Below are 20753 nucleotides of genomic sequence, written 5' to 3' on the forward strand. Positions count from 1 at the left end.
TAGTCCTCCATTTTTCTAATAATGCTTTAACCATACTTTCCTCCAATCACCTTCAAATTATGCCACAATTTAGCCACTTCCGCCCTGCAGTCTCTAGCTGTCCACTCTATATATGGCTCTTATCATCTTACACATCTCTATTGTCACCTCTCCTCCTCCTTTGCTTCAACGAGAAAAGCCCAAGATATCTCAACCTCTCCTCACAAGGCATGCTCTCTATAAACCTGAGATTCAACAAGGCATCAACTTGTTGAATTCAGTGCTCCCCCAAACACCGTGGTATGTTTACTCTGCAAGTCTGCTGGAGGCCCGAAGTGTGCACCAGGGTAACTCTGTTCCAAGTTTGCATTTTGGAATTGCATCGTGCTATTTCAGCATCAGCGATTCCTGCCACTGTCTGTAAGAAGTCAGGACGTTTTCCCGTGACTGCATGGGTTTCCTCCCATATTCCAAGAATGTATGGGTAAGTCACATAGGTGTAATTGGGCAGCACGTGCTCGTTGATGCAGAAGGGCCTGTTATTGCACTGTATCTCTAAATCAAAACAAAATGAATAAGGACTGGGTGACCACTTTGCAGAGTACCTCTGTTCAGTCGTCAGAAGTGACTCCGAACTTCCAATCGCCTGTCACTTTATCTCTCCGTCCAACTCCAAGTTCTGCCCTTGGACTCTTCTGTGAGGCATTAGAACATAGAACAGTACAGCACAGTACAGACCCTTCGGCCCATAAAGTTATGCTGACCTTCCAATCTACTCTTAGAGCTAAACCTTCCCTATCTCATAGCCCTAAATTTTTCTATCATCCATGTGCCTATCCAAGAGTCCACCATTCCTGACTTCTGGTTCCATTTACCCTCAACTCTCTGTGTGAAAACCAAACTCTGACATCCCCCCTATACTTTCCTCCAATCACCTTAAAATTATGTCCTCTTGTATTAGCCATTTCTGCCCAGGAAAAAAACTCGCTGGCTGTCCACTCGACCTATGCCTCTTATCATCTTGTACACCTCTATCAAGTCTCCTCTCATCCTTCTTAGTTCCAAAGAGAAAAGCCCTATCTCACTCAACCTTTCCTCATAAGACATTCTCCCTAATCCTGGCAGCATCCTGACAAATCTCCTCTGCACTCTCTCTAAAGCTTCTACATCCTTCCTATAAAGAGGGGATTATATCTGAGCACAATACTCCAAGTGTGGCCTAACCAGAGAACAGTTCAGTACAGTACAGGCCCTTTGGCCCACTATGTTATTCTGACATTTTAACCAACTCTAAGATAAATCTAACCTTTCTTCCTACATGGCCCTCCATTTTGCTATCTATTTCTGAATGCACCCTAATCTATCTACTCAGAGTTTTACAGAGCTACAAAATCATTGTTGAATTTCCCACAGCACTCACCCCTTCCTTGGCGACATACAGCTGCTTCTCGGCACTCTGCTTCTTGATATTGTAGTACTGCACTTCCACTTCGTGAGTCAGCTGCAGCCACTTCTGCAGGGTATCTGGCGGGGACCAGCTCCCACGCGATTCCAGCTCCTTCTCCGCTTTCTTCAGCGCCATGCGCACCTGAGAGAGGCACCTGTTTCATTCCCCATGTCAAGCAAGCAGGTGTGTGTTACTTCAACGAAGATATCCCATCCATAGGGCTGTCCGGCAGGATACCTCTTTGCATCAGTTCCATCCCTCATCCAGCAGAGAGCCACTGGGCTCATGAGTAACTGGATTCAGGAGTCCACCCATACACACACACGCACACGCACGCACGCATGCGCACACACACGCACACACGTGCACACATGCACACGCACACGCACACACACGCACACGCATACACACACATGCACACGCACGCACACAGACACACGCACACACACGCACGCACACACACACACACGCGCGCAAAACCTCCCACATCGGCTTAGCATGGGACCAGTTTCAAAAGATTAGCTTTATTTATGACATGTACATCGAAACAAAAGGTGAAATGCATCATTTATGTCAAATCAAACCAGCGAATGTGTTCGGGGAGCAACCCGGAAACATCACCACCCTTCCGCCGCCGCCAACAGAGCACGCCTGTAATTTCTAACCCCAACCCGTGTTTCTTTGGACTGTGGGAGAAAACCAGAGTACCCGGAGGAAACCCACGCGGTCAAGGGGAGAACGTAAAAATTCCTTACAGACCGTAGTGGAAGTTGAATCCAGGTCATTGGCACTGTAAAACATTATGCCAGCTGATACACTACAATGCTGCCAAAGCAGTCCTCCAACTGGTAGCCCGTGTGCTGGTCCAACCCAACCATCTCAGCAGTAACTCCCTCTCTGACCTCGGACCAGGACCCACTGCACACGTGCAGGATTCATGGCGGCACAGGAGCGCAGTGGTTAGTGTAACATTTTACAGCACTAGTAACCCGGGTTCAATTCCCACCACCATCTGTATGTTTTCCCTGTGACCGTGTGGGTTTCCTCCCGGTTTCTAAACACTTACTGGTTAAGGTTAGTAAACTGTGGGCATGCTACATTGGTGCCGGAAGCACGGTGCCACTTCTCCGCTGCCCAGCACAATCCTCGCACTGTGTTGGTCATTGATGCAAATGACACATCTCTCTGAATGTTTTGATGTACACGTGACAAATTCAGCTAATCTTTAAACTTTATCATCCTGTCTCCCTCATCACAGGCCCCACCCTCCTCGAGGCACAGGACCGTCCGTCCTGCGCACATCAGATGCCAAGACCTTGCTTCCTGAACTCCAGAGTCTGTTCTTCACCACCCCAGTGAACTGAAGCCGGCTGAGTCCACAACCCCACTGCATGCCAAGGTACCCGATCCCACCTGTTCCAACTCCTCCTCAGCGTACTTCTGGCGGCTAAGCTCATTCTCCGTGCCCTCACGCAGCTCACGCAATCGCTGGGCTTCCTGCTTCGCCGCGTTTATCTCGTCTCGCAGCTTCTGCTCCAGGTTCACCTTCTCCACCTCCACTGACCGGTGCTCCTCCTGTGCCTTCAGGAGCCTGCAGATCCAACCAACGGGCACGATTAACCCCAGAGACACAGCTCGTTTAAACCCAAGCACATTGCCCACACCAACGGTGCTCCTCCTGTGCCTTCAGGAGCCTGCAGACCCAACCAACGGGCACGTTTAATCTCAGAGACAACGCCTTAGCACATCCCTTGCACCAACCACGCAAAACGGCCTCACTGGACTCCAACTGCAGCTGAAGGGGCCACACAAGCACAAAAGGACAGATGGGGCCTGGAATCCCAAAGCACCTCCAATGTGCAGGGAAGCACATACAAAATACTGGAGGAACTCAGCAGGTCTGGCAGCAGTTCTTACTTCTTGCCCTCCTCCTTCTCTCTTTTTCCATTCACCATTCCCATTTCCTTTTCAGCCTTTCATATCTCCTCACCAGTCCAAAAGCTCCCCCCGGTTCCCCCCCCTCCTTCCCTTTCTACCAATGTCCACTCTCCTCTCCTATCACATTCCTAGCAGCAAAATTAGGTTTTTCAACACATCGAGTCTGCTCCACCATTCCATCATGGATGACTTATTATCCCTCTCAATTTTAACTCCTACCTATCACCTTCCAGGATCTCCCCCCACCCCCACCACCCACCCATCTCCTCCTCACCTGGCTTCACCTGTAATCTGACAACTTGCACTCTTCTTCTTCCTTGACCTCTTCCCTCCCCCTTCCTTTCCAGTCCTGATGGTCTTAGCCTGAAATATTGACTGTTTACTCATTTCCATAGATGCTGGCTGATCTGTTGAGTTCCTCCAGCATTTTATGTGCCTTGATCAAGATTTCCAGCATCTGCAGAATCTTTGCTGTGCAAACCAGTGAGTGACTGCTGCAGCTTCTGCAGGTGCCAGTATTGCCTCACTGTCAGAGGGTTTATTTAAAGTCAGGGCATGGGGCACATTATACAGCCACACTCAACCTGTGTTTTGTAAAGGAAAGGCTGCTTGGGAGGAGGCACTAAACGCTGCCCATCACAGGAATTTGGCAAACATTAGAGGAGTGTACAAACTCATGAGAGAAAACATAAGGCGGATTATCGTGGTCACAGTCTTGTCTAGAGTACGTGGATGGGAGAAGTATGGAGGGCTATGGTCCAGGTCCAGGTTGGTTGGACTAGGCAGAGTACTAGTTCAGCATGGACTAGAAGGGTCAAAAGGTTTGCTTCTGTGCAGTAATGCTCTATATAACTAGAGCGGATAGGTTTATTGTGAGGTTTAAAGGGGACCTGAGGGGAAACCTTTTCCACACAGAGGGTGGTGGATATGTGGAATGGGTACAATTACAATGTTTAAAGGACATTCAGGCAGGTATGTGGACAGGAAAGGTTCAGATGGAGGCAGACAGATGGGGAGGCACCATGGTTAGCATGGAGGAGTTGGGCCAAAGGGCCTGTTTCACAGCTCTGTAACACTGAGTAAATACATGGGTGTCCTGTGGCTGTGGAATAACAGTTCCTCTACATGTCCTGCCACCACAGAGCAGGGCAAGTGATCAGCTTCTTCAGAGCTGCACCAGACAATGGTGCAAGCAAGGGGCATCCACTGCCAGTAAAGAGTATTCGTTACCAGTTCATTACCAAAGAGGGGCAACAGTACAGTGCAGAAGTCTTGGGCACATGTAAAAACAATTCTGTAGAGAGAAGATGTTTTAAAAATAATGGAATGAAAAGTTTCTAAATACCAAAAGAAATTCACTATAAACAATCTAAAGCAACTCAGTATTTGGTGTGATCACCCTCTACTTTCAAAACTGCACCAATTCTCTTAGGCACACTGCTGTGCAGTTCTATAAGAAAACCGGCTGGTAGGTTGTTCCAAGCATCTTGGAGAACTTGCTACAGTTCTTCTACAGACGTTGGCTGTCTCACTTGCTTCTGTCTCTCCTGGTAATTCCAGACAGCCTTGATGATGAAATCAGGGCTCTGATCATCTGTTGCACAACTCTATGTTCTTCTTTCTACTGAAGGTAGTTCTTTACGACCCTGGCCATATGTTTGGGTCACTGCCCTGCTGTAGAATGAAGTTGGGAATGATCCCTGATGGTACTGTGTGATAGATGAGAATCTGCTTGTAATTCTCAGCATTAAGGATTCCATTTCACCAACTCACCAACTAGAGTACATGGATGGAAGATCATCAACTCCATTTACAGAAATGCAGCCCCACACCTGCATTGTGCTTCGCGGCTGCCTGCAGACACTCATCCACGTAGCACTTTCCAGCTCTTCCACAGACAAACTGCCTCCCGTTTGAGCCAAAAATTTCAAATTTTGACTCGTTAGTCCAGAGCATTTGCTTCCATGTTCAGCACCCCGGCCCTTGTGTTTTTGTGCTTAAGTGAGTCTCTTGGCTTTGTTTCCATTTCAGAGGAATGGCTTTTTGGCAACAACTCTTTTCTGAAGAAGACCACTTCTCTCATGACTTTTCTGGATTGTAGAGGGGTGTACTTGAGTTCCAGTGGTTTCTGTGAGTTCAGAGCTGACAGCAGTGCTGGACTTCTTCCAATTTAGAAGGGATATCAGTTTCATTTACTGCACTCATTTTCCGTAGCCAACCCCTGCATTTCTTATCCTTGACCTTGCCCGTTTACATGTGCTTCTTCAGGACAGCTTGGACAGCACATTTCAAAACCTATCTGCTGCAAAATTTCTGCTTGGGAGAGATGCAGGATGACTACCTTGTGCCTTGTTGCTCACTCATGCCATGGTATAAAAATTGATTTGAAGGTTAAACTGTCACATCTGCCACACCCTCACCTTTTAGTTTGAATTATAGAACAATACAGCACAGTACAGGCCATTCAGCCCACAATGTTGTGCTGACCTTTAAACCCTGCCTCCCATATAACCCTCCACCTTAAATTCCTCCATATATCTGTCTAGTAGTCTCTTAAATTTCACTAGTGTATCTGCCTCCACCACTGACTCAGGCAGTGCATTCCATGCACCAACCACTCTCTGAGTAAAAAACCTTCCTCTAATATCCCCCTTGAACTTCCCTCCCCTTACCTTAAAGCCATGTCCTCTTGTATTGAGCAGTGGTGCCCTGGGGAAGAGGCACTGGCTGTCCACCCTAACTATTCCTCTTAATATATTGTACACCTCTATCATGTTTCCTCTCACCCTCCTTCTCTCCAGAGAGTAAAGCTCTGATCGTAATGCATACTCTTTAAACCAGGCAGCATCCTGGTAAATCTCCTCTGTACCCTTTCCAATGCTTCCACATCCTTCCTATAGTGAGGCGACCAGAACTGGACACAGTACTCCAAGTGTGGCCTATCCAGAGTTTTATAGAGCTGCATCATTACCCTGCGACTCTTAAACTCTATCCCTTGACTTATGAAAGATAACACTCCATAAGCTTTCTTAACTACCCTATCCACCTATGAGGCAACTTTCAGGAATTTGTGGACATGTACTCCCAGATCCCTCTGTTCCTCTACACTCCCAAGTATCCTGCCATTTACTTTGTACTCTGCCTTGGAGTTTGTCCTTCCAAAGTGTACCACCTCACACTTCTCCAGGTTGAACTCCATCTGCCACTTCTCAGCCCACTTCTGCATCCTATCAATGTCTCTCTGCAATCTTCAACAATCCTCTACACTATCTACAACACCACCAAGCTTTGTGTCTTCTGCAAACTTGCCAACCCACTCTTCTATCCCCACATCCAGGTCGTTAATAAAAATCACGAAAAGTAGAGGTCCCAGAACAGATCCTTGTGGGACACCACTAGTCACAACCCTCCAATCTGAATGTACTCCCTCCATCACAACCCTCTGCCTTCTGCAGGCAAGCCAATTCTGAATCCAACTGACCAAACTTCCCTGGATCCCATGCCTTCTGACTTTCTGAATAAGCCTACCGTGTGGAACCTTGTCAAATGCCTTACTAAAATCCATGTAGATCACATCCACTGCATTACCCTCATCTATATGCCTGGTCACCTCCTCAAAGAACTCTATCAGGCTTGTTAGACATGATCTGCCCTTCACAAAGCCATGCTGACTGTCCCTGATCAGACCATGATTCTCTAAATGCCCATAGATCCTATCTCTAAGAATCTTTTCCAACAGCTTTCCCACCACAGACGTAAGGCTCACTGGTCTATAATTACCTGGACTATCCCTACTACCTTTTTTGAACAAGGGGTCAACATTCGCCTCCCTCCAATCCTTCGGTACCATTCCTGTGGACAACGAGGACATAAAGATCCTAGCCAGAGGCTCAGCAATCTCTTCCCTCGCCTCATGGAGCAGCCTGGGGAATATTCCGTCAGGCCCCAGGGACTTATCCATCCTAATGTATTTTAACAACTCCAACACCTCCTCTCCCTTAGTATCAACATGCTCCAGAACATCAACCTCAGTCATATTATCCTCACATTAATCAAGTTCCCTCTCAGTGGTGAATACCGAAGAGAAGTATTCATTGAGGACCTCGCTCACTTCCACAGCCTCCAGGCACATCTTCCCACCTTTATCTCTAATTTGTCCTACCTTCACTCCTGTCAACCTTTTGTTCTTCATATAATCGAAGAATGCCTTGGGGTTTCCCTGTACCCTACTCACCAAGGCCTTCTCATGCTCCCTTCTTGCTCTTCTCAGCCCCTTCTTAAGCTCCTTTCTTGCTACCCTATATTCCTCAATAGCCCCATCTGATCCTTGCTTCCTAAACCTCATGTATGCTGCCTTCTTCCATCTGACTAGATTTTCCATCTCACTTGTCACCCATGGTTCCTACACCCTACCATTCTTTATCTTCCTCACTGGGACAAATTTATCCCTAACATTCTGCAAGAGATCCCTAAACATCGACCACATGTCCACAGTACATTTCCCTGCAAAAGCATCATCCCAATTCACTCCCACAAGTTCCAGCCTTATAACCTCATAATTTGTCCTTCCCCAATTAAAAATTTTCCTGTCCTCTCTGATTCTATCAGGTTGGTTGGTTGTCACTCAGTTTGACTCCTTCTGCACCCATTTCTGCTTCAATCAATCGTTTAGTCCATTCAACTCATGATATAATTGATCATTAGCATCTGTTTGTTATTTTTGTTTAATCATGCACTGGGCTATATACAGGGCAAGAACATCTCCTCCACAATTTTAATCAGCACAGGTGCACCACAGGGATGTGTGCTTAGCCCCCTTGCTCTAGTTGCTTTAAACCTATGATGAAGGGTCTCGGCCCAAAACGTTGGCTACTCTTTTCTCACGGATGCTGCCTGACCTGCTGAGTTCTTCCAGCATTGTGTACGTATTCTTTAAACCTATGACTGTTTGATTAAGTACAGCTCCCACACATACAGCTTTCTGATGGTACTGCTGTTGTGGGTGGTGATGAATCAGCATACAGGAGGGAGATTGGAAATTTGGCTGAGTGGTGTAATAACAACAACCTCTCACTCAATGTCAATAAGACCAAGGAGCTGATTGTGGACTTCAGAAGCGGGAAAGCAGAGGTCCATGAGCCAGTAATCATAGGAGGATCAGAGGTGGAGAGGGCCAGTAACTTTGAATTCTTGGGTGTCACTGTCTCAGAGGACCTGTGCTGGATCCATCATATAAATATAATTGCAAAGAAAGTATGAACGCACATCTACTTCCTCAGGAGTCTGCAGAGATTCAGCACGTCATCAAAAACCTTGGCAATCTTCTCCAGATGTGTGGTGGTAGTTGTGCTGACTGTCTGCATTATGGCCTGGTATGGGAACACCAATGCCCTTATGTGGAAAATCTGACAGAAGGTAGTGAATTCGGCCCAGTACATTACGGGTAAAACCCTCCCAAGCATTGAGTACATCTACAGGAAACGTTTTCGTAGGAAAGCAGCCGCCATCATCAAAGATCCTCACCACCTAGACCATGCTCTCTACTTGCTGTTGCCAAGTAGAAGGTACAGGTGCCTCAGGACTCGCACCCACCAGCTTCAAGAACAGTTACTACCCCTCAGCCATCAGCTCCTGAACAAAAAACTTCTGGTGTTCACACAACTGATGGTCTCACCTTAAGGACTCTTTACCTTGTTATTTCAAACTCATTATTTATTGTCATTTACTTATATTTGCATTTGCACAGTTTGTTATCCATTGATCCTGTTTACAGTTACTGTTCCATAGATTTGCTAAGTATACCCACAGAAAAAGAATTTCAGAGTTTTAGGGGACTCCATAGTTAGGGGGTCACACAGGCAATTCTGCAGACACAGGAAAGAAACGCGGATGGTAGTTTGCCTCCCAGGTGTCAGGGTCCAGGATGTTTCTGATCACGTCCACGATATCTTGAAGTGGGAAGGAGAACAGCCAGAGGTCGTGGTACATATTGGTACCAACAATATAGGTGGGAAAAGGGAGGAGGTCCCGAAAACAGACTACAGGGAATTAGGAAAGAAGTTGAGAAGCAGGACCGCAAAGCTAGTAATCTCGAGATTACTGTCTGTGCCACGTGACAGTGAGTATAGCAATAGAATAAGGTGGAGGATAAATGCGTGGCTGAGGGATTGGAGCAGGGGGCAGGGATTCAGATTTCTGGATCATTGGGACCTCTTCTGGGACAGGTGTGACCTGTACAAAAAGGACGGGTTGCACTTGAATCCAAGGGGGACCAATATCCTGGTGGGAAGGTTTGCTAAGGCTACTGGAGAGAGTTTAAACTAGAATTGCTGGGGGGTGGGAACCGAACTGAAGTGACAGAGGAAAGAGAGGTCAGCTCACAAATAGAGAAAGCTTGGATTCAGTGCGAGAGGGAGGATAGGCAGGTGATAGAGAATGGACGCGCTCAGTCTGATAGTTTGAGATGTGTCTATTTTAATGCGAGGAGTATCATGAATAAAGCGGATGAGCTTAGAGCATGGATCAGCACTTGAAGCTATGATGTTGTGGCCATTACAGAGACTTGGATGGCTCAGGGACAGGAATGGCTACTTCAAGTGCTGGGCTTTAGATGTTTCAAAAAGGACAGGGAGGGAGGCAAAAGAGGTGGGGGGGGGCAGTGTTGATCAGAGATAGTGTCACGGCTGCAGAAAAGGAGGAAGTCATGGAGGGGTTGTCTACGGAGTCTCTGTGGGTGGAAGTTAGGAATAGGAAGGGGTCAATAACTCTACTGGGTGTTTTTTTATAGACCATCCAACAGTAACAGGGACATCGACGAACAGATAGAGAGACAGATTCTGGAGAGGACTAATAATAACAGGGTTGTTGTGGTGAGAGATTTCAATTTCCCAAATACTGATTGGCATCTCCCTAGAGTGAGGGGTTTAGATCTGGTAGAGTTTGTTAGATGTGTTCAGGAAGGTTTCTTGACACAACATGTAGATAAGCCTACAAGAGGAGAGGCTATACTTGATCTGGTATTGGGAAATGAACCTGGTCGGGTGTCAGGTCTCTCCGTGGGAGGGCATTTTAGAGATAGTGATCACAATTCTATCTCCTTTACCACAGCACTGGAGAGGGATAGGAACAGACAAGTTAAGGAAACGAAACCCAATTTCCCTCGGGATCAATAAAGTATGTCTGTCTGTAATTGGAGTAAGGGGAACTATGAGGTTATCAGGTAGGAACCTGGAAGCATACATTGGAAACAGATATTCTCAGGGAAACGTACGGAAGAAATGTGGCAAATGTTCAGGGGATATTTGCATGGGGTTCTGAGTAGGTACGATCCAATGAAACATGGAAAGGATGGTAGGGTACAGGAACTGTGCTGTACAAAGGCTGTTGTAAATCCAGTCAAGAAGAAAAGAAGAGCTTATGAAAGGTTCAAAAAAATAGGTAATGATATGAATCTAGAAGATTATAAGGCTAGCAGAAAGGAGTTTAAGAATGAAATTAGGAGAGCCAGAAGGGGCCATGAGAAGGCCTTGGTGGATAGGATTAAGGAAAACCCCCAGACATTCTACAAGTATGTGAAGAACAAGAGGATAAGACATGAGAGAATAGGACCAATCAAGTGTGACATTGGAAAAGTGTGTATGGAACCGGAGGAAATAGCAGGGGGTATTTAATGAATACTTTGCTTCAGTATTCACTACGGAAAAGGATCTTGGCAATTGTAGGGATGACTTACAGCAGACTGAAAAGCTTGAGCATATAGATATTAAGAAAGAGGATGTGCTGGAGCTTTTGGAAAGCATCAAGTTGGATAAGTCACTGGGACCGGATGGGATGTACCCCAGGCTACTCTGCGAAGCGAGAGAGGAGATTGCTGAGCCTCTGGTGATGATCTTTACATCATCAATGGGGACGGGAGAGGTTCCAGAGGATTGGAGGGTTGCGGATCTTGTTCCTTTATTCAAGAAAGGGAGTAGGGATAGCCCAGGAAATTATAGACCAGTGAGTCTACTTCAGTGGTTGGTAAGTTGATGGAGAAGATCCTGAGAGGCAGGATTTATGAACATTTGGAAACGCATAATATGATTAGGAATAGTCGGCATAGCTTTGACAAAGGCAAGTTGTGCCTTACGAGCCTGATTGAATTTTTTGAGGATGTGACTAAACACATTGATGAAGGTAGAGCCGTAGATGTAGTGTATATGGATTTTAGCAAGGCATTTGATAAGGTACTCCATGCAAGACTTATTGAGAAAGTAAGGAGGCATGGGATCCAAGGGGACATTGCTTTGTGGATACAGAACTGGCTTGCCCACAGAAAGTAAAAAGTGATTGTAGACGGGTCATATTCTGCATGGAGGCCGATGACCAGTGGTGTGCCTCAGGGATCTGTTCTGGGACCCCTACTCTTTGTGATTTTTATAAATGACCTGGATGAGGAAGTGGAGGGATGGGTTCGTAAATTTGCTGATCACATAAAGGTTGGGTGTGTTGTGGATAGTGTGGAGGGCTGTCAGAGGTTACAACGGGACATTGATAGGATGCAAAACTGGGCTGAGAAATGGCAGATGGAGTTCAACCCAGATAAGTGTGAGATGGTTCATTTTGGTAGGTCAAATATTATGGCAGAATATAGTATTAATGGAAAGACTCTTGACAGTGTGGAGAATGAGAGGGATCTTGATGTCCGAGTCCATAGGATACTCAAAGCTGCTATGCAGGTTGACTCTGTAGTTAAGGAGGCATACGGTGCATTGACCTTCATCAATCGTGGGATTGAGTTTAAGAGCCGAGAGGTAATGTTGCAGCTATATAAGACCCTGGTTAGACCCCACTTGGAGTACTGTGCTCAGTTCTGGTCGCCTCATTTATAGGAAGGACGTGGAGACTATAGAAAGGGCGCAGAGGAGATTTACAAGGATGTTGCCTGGATTGGGGAGCATGCCTTATGAGAATAGGTTGAATGAACTTGGCCTTTTCTCCTTGGAGTGACGGAGGATGTGTGGTGACCTGATAGAGGTGTACAAGATGATGAGAGGCATTGATCATGTGGATAGTCAGAGGCTTTTTCCCAGGGCTGAAATGGCTAGCACGAGAGGACACAGTTTTAATTAAGTAGCTTGGAAGTACGTAGGTACAGAAGAGATGTCAAGGATAAGTTTTTTATGCAAAGATTGGTGAGTGTGTGGAATGGGCTGCCGGCAGCGGTAGTGGAGGCGGAAATGATAGGGTCTTTTAAGAGACTCCTGGATGGCTACGAGGAGCTTAGAAAAATAGAGGGCAGTGGGTAAAACGTAGGTAGTTCTAAGGTAGGGACATGTTTGGCACAGCTTTGTGGGCCGAAGGGCCTGTATTGTGCTGTATGTTTTCTATGTTTCTATTATGTGGTCACATGTATGTACCCTGATAATAAATTTCACTTTGAACTTAAATAGCTACAAAGTAATCAAGCTGTTATTTGGAAAGTAGTCTAGTCTTAATATATTACTTTCTTTAACAAATTACATAAATTTCTCTGTAACATTTGATTTTTTGGAAAATGAATGTTTGGAAATCTAAAATTTGCTCTACTCTACTGACACACTAATGCAGAAGACAAAAATTAAACATCTAAGACAAAATTTATATAAAACATCTAGGGTGCCTAAGACTTTTTCACAGTACTATATTGGTTACACACATGGGGCATTCATTACCAGTGAGGAGTATTCAGTGCCAGGCTCTCACCTCTCCTGCAAGTCATGCAGACTCTGCTCTGCTTTCTGCAGCCCTTCTAGGTCCTTCATCATCTTCTTCATGTGCTCTTTGGAGTAACGGTTCTGGATGTAGGCAAACCAACAGCCACCCACACCAATCACTATGGAAACCACCAGCATGAAATCTTTCAGGTGGTTGTGACGTGTCACTGCAAACCAGAGATAAGCAGGTGAGAGTGAAAAAGGTAAGAACACTCCAGCCTCCAGTGTCAACGTCAAGGATAGTCAGGTTTATGGTACAGTTTACTGAGATATATAGGAGTCTCAGGTCCCACACCACCAGGTTCAGAAACAGTTATTACCCTCAACCGTCAGGTCCCACACAACCAGGTTCAGGAACAGTTATTACCCCTCAACCATCAGATCCCACACCACCAGGTTCAGGAACAGTTATTACCCCTCAACCGTCAGGTCCTACACCACCAGGTTCAGGAACAGTTATTACCCCTCAACCGTCAGGTCCCACACCACCAGGTTCAGGAACAGTTATTACCCCTCAACCGTCAGGTCCCACACCACCAGGTTCAGGAACAGTTATTACCCCTGAACTGTCAGGTCCCACACCACCAGGTTCAGGAACAGTTATTACCCCTCAACCGTCAGGTCCCACACCACCAGGTTCAGGAACAGTTATTACCCCTCAACTGTCAGGTCCCACACCACCAGGTTCAGGAATAGTTATTACCCCTCAACTGTCAGGTCCCACACCACCAGGTTCAGGAACAGTTATTACCCCTCAACTGTCAGATCCTACACCACCAGGCTCAGGAACAGTTATTACCCCTCAACCATCAAGCTCTTGAACCAGAGGGGATAACTTCATTCAACTTTACCCCCCCCCCCATTATTAAATTGTTCCCACAACCTGTGGACTCACTTTCCAGGACTCTTCACCACATGTTCTCAATATTTATTGCTTGCTTGCTTGTTTGTTTATTTATATTATTATTATCATCATCTTTCTTTTGGTATTTGCAGTTTGGTGTCTTTTACCATGGGTTGTGTGTGGTTCTTCATTGATTCTATTGTGTTTCTTGTATCTACTGTTGATGCTCACAAGAAAATCAATATCAGGGTTGTGTACAGTGTCTTGTAAAAGTATTCAGCTCACAACCTTTTTTTCATATTATTGAGTATTACAACTAGGGATTTTGATCAATTTAACTGAGAAGTTTTATTTGTGAATAACAGGCACCTTTTGTCACAATAGAGCCCTGTATTTAGCAGCATTCATCTCCTCACCAATCCTGACCAGGTTTCTAGTCCCTGCTGCTGAAAAGCATGCCCACAGCATGATGCGACCTCTACCATACTTTACAGAAGGGATGCTGTTACCTGGCTGAAGCTCAGTATTAGATTTACATCACCCTTACCACTAAAAAAGGCATATCCTTGCCCATAAAGACTTTGCAAGCGTCACTTAGAAGATATTGCATAGATGTGGAAGAAGGTCTTGTGGTCGGGTGAAACTGAAGTGGGCCTTTTTTTGGCCTCAAGTTCGAAAGGACAAGAGGACACAGAGCCAGCTGAGGATACAAGAACTAAGAGGCGCTACTCCCCTCTTATATTTCTGAATAAAAAAGGATTGGGACTGCTGGGTTGGACAAAATAAAACTTACATTACACTGTCCTGTCACACACTCCTAGGAAAGGGACAGCTGGGTTAGAGAAAATGAAGCTTTCTCTACACTGTCCCTTCACACACTCCCAGGACAGGAATAGCTAGGTTAGACACAGCATTAATCCCTCTACACTATCCCATCATACACACCCAGGTCAGACAGAATAAAGCTCTCTCTACACTGTCCCTTCAAACACTTCCAGGTCAGACAGAATAAAGCTCTCTCTACACTATCCCTTCACACGCTCCCAGGTCAGACAGAATAAAGCTCTCTCTACACTGTCCCTTCACAAGCTCCCAGGTCAGACAGAATAAAGCTCTCTCTACACTGTCCCTTCACACACTCCCAGGACAGGGACAGCTCAGTTAGACACAGTATTAATCCTTCTACACTATCCCATCACACACTCCCAGGTCAGACAGAATAAAGCTCTCTTTACACTGTCCCTTCACACACTCCCAGGAGAGGGGCAGCTGGGTTAGAGAGAATAAAGCTCTCTCTCTAAAATGTCCCTTCACACACACCCAGGACAGGGTCAGCTGGGTTAAACACAGTATTCATCCCTCTACAGTTGTCCCCCCGTTTTTTGAACGTTCGCTTTCGTCAACTCGCTGTTACGAAAAAAGGCAGCGCGCCCCGAGCAGCCAAGCTCCTCCCCCGGAACTGCATTCTAGCCGGCATTGCTTAAACACGTGCCTGTGAACATCTGTGCTTTATGTCGATTTATTTTGTGCATCTGTTAGCAAGATGAGTTCTAAGGTATCGGAAAAACATAAAAGAGCGTGTAAGGGTGTTACACTTAGCATAAAACTAGACATAATAAAGCGTTTCGATCGTGGTGAATGAAGTAAGGATATAGTGAGTTTGGCTAAGGGTTTGTGGAAGTTGACAAAGATGATGTTGAAGAGGTTTTGACATCCCATGACCAAGAACTGAGAGATGAAGAGCTGATGAAGAGGAAAGGATAGCAATTGAAGCCGAACGCAATAGCAAACGGCCCAAAAGTGAAGACGTCCAGGAACAGAACGTGAGACAATTGCGTGAGATTTTCACTGCGATTGACAATGCTGCAATGATTGCAGAAAAGTATGACTTTAATTTTGAAAGTGTACGTAGGTTTAGGGCATATTTGCAGGATGGTTTGAGTGCTTACAAAGAACTGTATGACAGAAAAATGCGCGAGGCTAAGCAGTCAAGCATACTGTCGTTTTTCAAGCCTTCCACATCAGCCACAGCAGACGACGAAACTCGACCTTCGACATTGAGGCAGGCAGACATAGAAGAAGGTGACCTGCCTGCCCTGATGGAAACAGACGACGATGAGATGACACCCCAGTGTCCGACCACCCCAACCTCCGACGACTCAGCCTAACACACCATCATCAGTGTCCTCCCGATTCCGGTAAGTGTAACTACACTGGGCGTACATTATTTCTACTTTATATAGGCTCTGTATTTTTATGTGTTATTTGGTAGCTTCATAGCTTAAAGGTTACTGGAAAAAATGCTTCTGCCGGGGAGCGCTTGCGTCGTGTGTTTCTGCCGCGAGTGCTGCCGAGAGCGCTTGCGTGAGATTTTCGCTGCGGTGGACAGCGCTGCAATAATTGCAGAAAAGTATTCCTACATTATATAGGCCGTATATTTATCAAATCATTCCTGCTTTTACTATACGTTACTGTTATTTTACTTTTTATGTGTTATTTGGTACGATTTGGTAGGTTATTTTTTGGGTCTGCGAACGCTCACAAATTTTTCCCATATAAATAACTGGTAATTGCTCCTTCACTTTACGATATTCCAGCTTACAAACTGTTTCATAGGAACGCTCTACCTTCGGATAGCGGGGGAAACCTGTACACTATTCCATCACACACTCCCAGGACAAGAACAGCTGGATTAAACACAGTATTCATCCCTCTACACTATTCCATCACACACTCCCAGGACCGGAACAGCTGGATTAAACACAGTATTCATCCCTCTACACTATTCCATCACACACTCCCAGTACAGGGACAGTTGGGTTAGACAGAGTAAGTCTTTCTCTACATTGTCCCTATACATATGAGAGCTCCTTGACAATTGCATTTCCATCTGGTATGGGAGTAGTTGAGCATCAAACCCGAATTCCCTACAAAGGACTGAGAACAGCTGAAAGAATCATTGGGGCCTCCCTATCATCCATCAGGGACATTTATCAGTAGCGCTGCGTAACTCAAGACACTTAATATCATTAAGGATCCCACCTATCTATCCAGCATCCTCTTTGACTTTCTACCATCAGGCAGGAGACTCCGATGGATAAAAACAAGAACAGTCCTGTTCACCCTGTACACATCTGACTTCCAATATAACTCGGAGTCCTGCCATGTGCAGAAGTTCGCTGATGACACGGCCATAGTGGGGTGTGTCAGGAATGGACAGGAGGAGGAGTATAGGAAACTGATACAGGACTTTGTGATATGGTGCAACTCAAACTACCTGCGTCTCAATGTCACCAAGACCAAGGAGATGGTGGTGGACTTTAGGAGATCTAGGCCTCATATGGAGCCAGTGATCATTAATGGAGAATGTGTGGAGCAGGTTAAGACCTACAAGTATCTGGGAGTACAGTTGGACGAGAAGCTAGACTGGACTGCCAACACAGATGCCTTGTGCAGGAAGGCACAGAGTCGACTGTACTTCCTTAGAAGGTTGGCGTCATTCAATGTCTGCAGTGAGATGCTGATGATGTTCTATAGGTCAGTTGTTGAGAGCGCCCTCTTCTTTGTGGTGGCGTGTTGGGGAGGAAGCATTAAGAAGAAGGACGCCTCACGTCTTAATAAGCTGATAAGGAAGGCGGGCTCTGTCGTGGGCAAAGTACTGGAGAGTTTAACATCGGTAGCTGAGCGAAGGGCGCTGAGTAGGCTACGGTCAATTATGGAAAACCCTGAACATCCTCTACATAGCACCATCCAGAGACAGAGAAGCAGTTTCAGCGACAGGTTACTGTCGATGCAATGCTCCTCAGACAGGATGAAGAGGTCAATACTCCCCAATGCCATTAGGCTTTACAATTCAACTGCCAGGACTTAAGAACTTTTTTTTTAAAGCTATTATTAATGCTTTTTGAGTTAGTGATTTAGATGCATATCATATTATTACTGAGTTAAGTATTGTATGTAATGAGTTTTTGCTACAACAAGTGTATGGGACATTGGAAAAAATGTTGAATTTCCCCATGGGGATGAATAAAGTATCTATCTATCTATCTATCTATCTATCTATCTATCTAAACTGGGATGGGTACCTTACAACATTTAACATTAATGCACTTTAGTTTGTTATTTATGTGTGATTCGTCTCTAGATTTTATCCTCACCTTCATAAATTCTCGTGGGTTAAGTGTACTATCTGGTTCAAAGAAACGTTCTGTTTCAATATACACTAAAATGTTACATATGTGGTTTGTATATAGTACATGTATATAGTTAAATAACAAATAAACTTGACATTGATTATGCAACCTTGCAGCAGGTGATGATTTAAACTGCTCTGTACTTGTACCCCTAGCAATACTGAACATCAAGGCTTCTATAACAACAGGTTATTAGAGTAACACACTCAATCTTTGCCCTCAGAAACAACATGACACTCTCCTGACACAGTAAATCCTCTCCCTTAGTAACAGCATGCCTTGTAACACTGGCTAAAACAGTCCTGAGGGCTCAGGGAGTGTGTGGTGCTGCAGTAGGAACAGGCTGTAATGACTGTCCCCGAGCACAGTGCCTAGAGAGCTTCAACCATCAGACAGTCAGGAACACAGGAGAAGAGTGAGGAAACCTTTCATTCCTACTACAGGATATCACATCAACCTGACAGCCACCAAGGCACCTGTGAGGTCTCTTCACAGCTGCTATAGGCGAAGCACTCAGTACATAGCCAATTCCCTCAGTGACTCTGTGAGTGGGACTGGAGACCCTCTGATCTGCCCTGCCCTGTCATTCTCACAGGGCCAGAGCTAACACTGACTTTACCTGATACCTCATCCTGTTCCTAATCCCAGCACTCACATGCAATGCACATTATATATACAGCACTCCCATATATATACATACACACACACACAAAATCCCAGCACTCACGTGCAATGCACATTATATATACAGCACTCACTTTGTACCGCTCCTCTTCGTAACAATTGTACAATTAGTCAAATACAAAAGACATACAAAGGTTAAAGGTTACAACACAGTTACTGAATGCAAATTAGAATACAGTATTACCATCCATAATGCACTCAATTCTCTGGTGGGCCCACTGTCCCCAGAAATCCCCCTGAACCCACAACGGTTGCCCGCTCCCTCTCTGAGACTCTGGCACGGATGTATCCCCAGAAGAGGCCAGGCAGTCGGATCGGGCAGAGTCCTAGACAACCCGCTGCCTGGACCCATGAACGGCCAACAGGGCCAGGCCCAAGAGCAGGACATCCTCTGAGTGATTTCCCCCCCACCCCTTGCCCCTGCTGGGTGTCCATAAATGAGGAGCACGGGGCTGAAGGGCAGCAGAACTTGAGCAGCCTCTCGCAGTCCACGTAAACGTGGTACACTGACTCCTCCATCCACAGGAAGGACAGGTGGACAGGGTAGCAGTGAACCTGCTCAGGAATCTAGCTCACAGTATTGCCCTGTGCTACACCAGGGAAAAGACCCCTACAAAGAGAAACTCATCGCCTGATGGTAAGACAGACCACCAGGCCGTGTCTGGTTGGCAAGTGAGGGTAATGAAGTGAAAAATGTGCCCGATCAGCTCGTACAGTAGCTGTCTCAGCACTCGGTGTCTCTGTGAGGTGGCTCCTAAAGGTGATCTTGGGGTCTGGGTCCTATGACCACCTCCAATGGAGCTGGTTTGGCAGTGCCGGAGCTATCCCAACACCCACCGTGACGGGATGGGAAACGCCTGAGCACCATGCCCTGTGTGCACAGGAGCACTCTGACCCGAGAAGACCCTACCCCAGATCTGCAGTAGCTCCTGGTGAAAATCTGGCAGCTCCCACATGGGGCACAGTTGATGCTTGCTGCCGGGGCTGTGTCCCCTCCTGAAGATAATGCCCCCAGCAAAGAAAGCGTATTGTCACCTCAGAGGGTGCTCAGCGTAGGGTCCAGAGGTGCAGAACTGCCAGCTGGCTATGTATGCACACCAGAGACTGACCGCCTTCTGCAACTGGAAGACTCAGGACCACAACAGAGGCCCAAAGCCTCCTGTTGCCCAGAAGTCCACAAATTTCTACTGGGTCCTGGTGAAGCTACCAGCTGTTTAATAACCAGTGCTGTGCCTGTATGAGATTGCATGGAGTAGACCTGACTGGCGTCCCAGCCAGGCAGAGATTTTTGACTCTGTCACACTAGTTTGCCGGCAAAGTTTCCATGGTGAAGCTTGGGTAGACCCTCAACAGAGGAGGTGTGTGGTGCTCTACACAAATGGTCTTGGCTCCTCTGGCAGGGTGTCCCTATCCCACTGACCCACTAAATGACCAGAGCACTTTCCCCGGCAGAGGACACGGCTGAGGAGATCTGCTGACAGTCTCGCATCCTCTATAGGTCAACAGGGCCAGTGATGCTGGACAAACTGAAGATGTATTTGCATCAGTCTTCACTGTGAAAGCCACTAGCAGCATGGTGGAAAATCCAAGTGTCAGGGATCATGAAGTGTTAAAGTTGCCATTACTAGGGAGAAGGTTCTTGGGAAACTGACAGGTTTGAAGGTAGATAAGTCATCTGGACTAGATGGTGTACACCCCAGGGTTCAGAAGGAGGAGGCATTAGTAATCATCTTTCAAGAATCAATAGATTCTGGCATGGTTCCAGAGGACTGAAAAGTTGGAAATGTCACTCCACTGTTCAAGAAGGGAGAGAGGCAGAAGAAAGGAAATTACAGGCCAGTTCATCTGACCTGTGGTTGGGAAGATGTTGGAGTCAAGTCAAGTGAAGTTTATTTGTCATCTAACTACCTACATGTAAATAACCATATAAAGTA

General features: G+C 46.1%; 1 protein-coding gene across 3 annotated transcripts in view; it reads right to left on the reverse strand.

Annotated features, from left to right (window-relative positions):
• The window catches only part of stim1b (stromal interaction molecule 1b), a 223659-nt gene that overhangs the window by 23724 nt on the left and 179182 nt on the right, over window positions 1-20753 (reverse strand). For all 3 annotated transcript variants that reach the window (XM_073044418.1, XM_073044417.1, XM_073044416.1), the window contains exons 6-8: window positions 13088-13265; window positions 2840-3017; window positions 1400-1567 (exon numbers count right to left, since the gene is read on the reverse strand). In XM_073044418.1, the coding sequence (XP_072900519.1) occupies window positions 1400-1567; window positions 2840-3017; window positions 13088-13265 (524 nt within the window). The remainder of the gene's footprint in view (window positions 1-1399; window positions 1568-2839; window positions 3018-13087; window positions 13266-20753) is intronic.

The sequence above is a fragment of the Hemitrygon akajei genome, chromosome 4 (assembly GCF_048418815.1).
Source record: "Hemitrygon akajei chromosome 4, sHemAka1.3, whole genome shotgun sequence".
NCBI lineage: Eukaryota > Metazoa > Chordata > Chondrichthyes > Myliobatiformes > Dasyatidae > Hemitrygon > Hemitrygon akajei.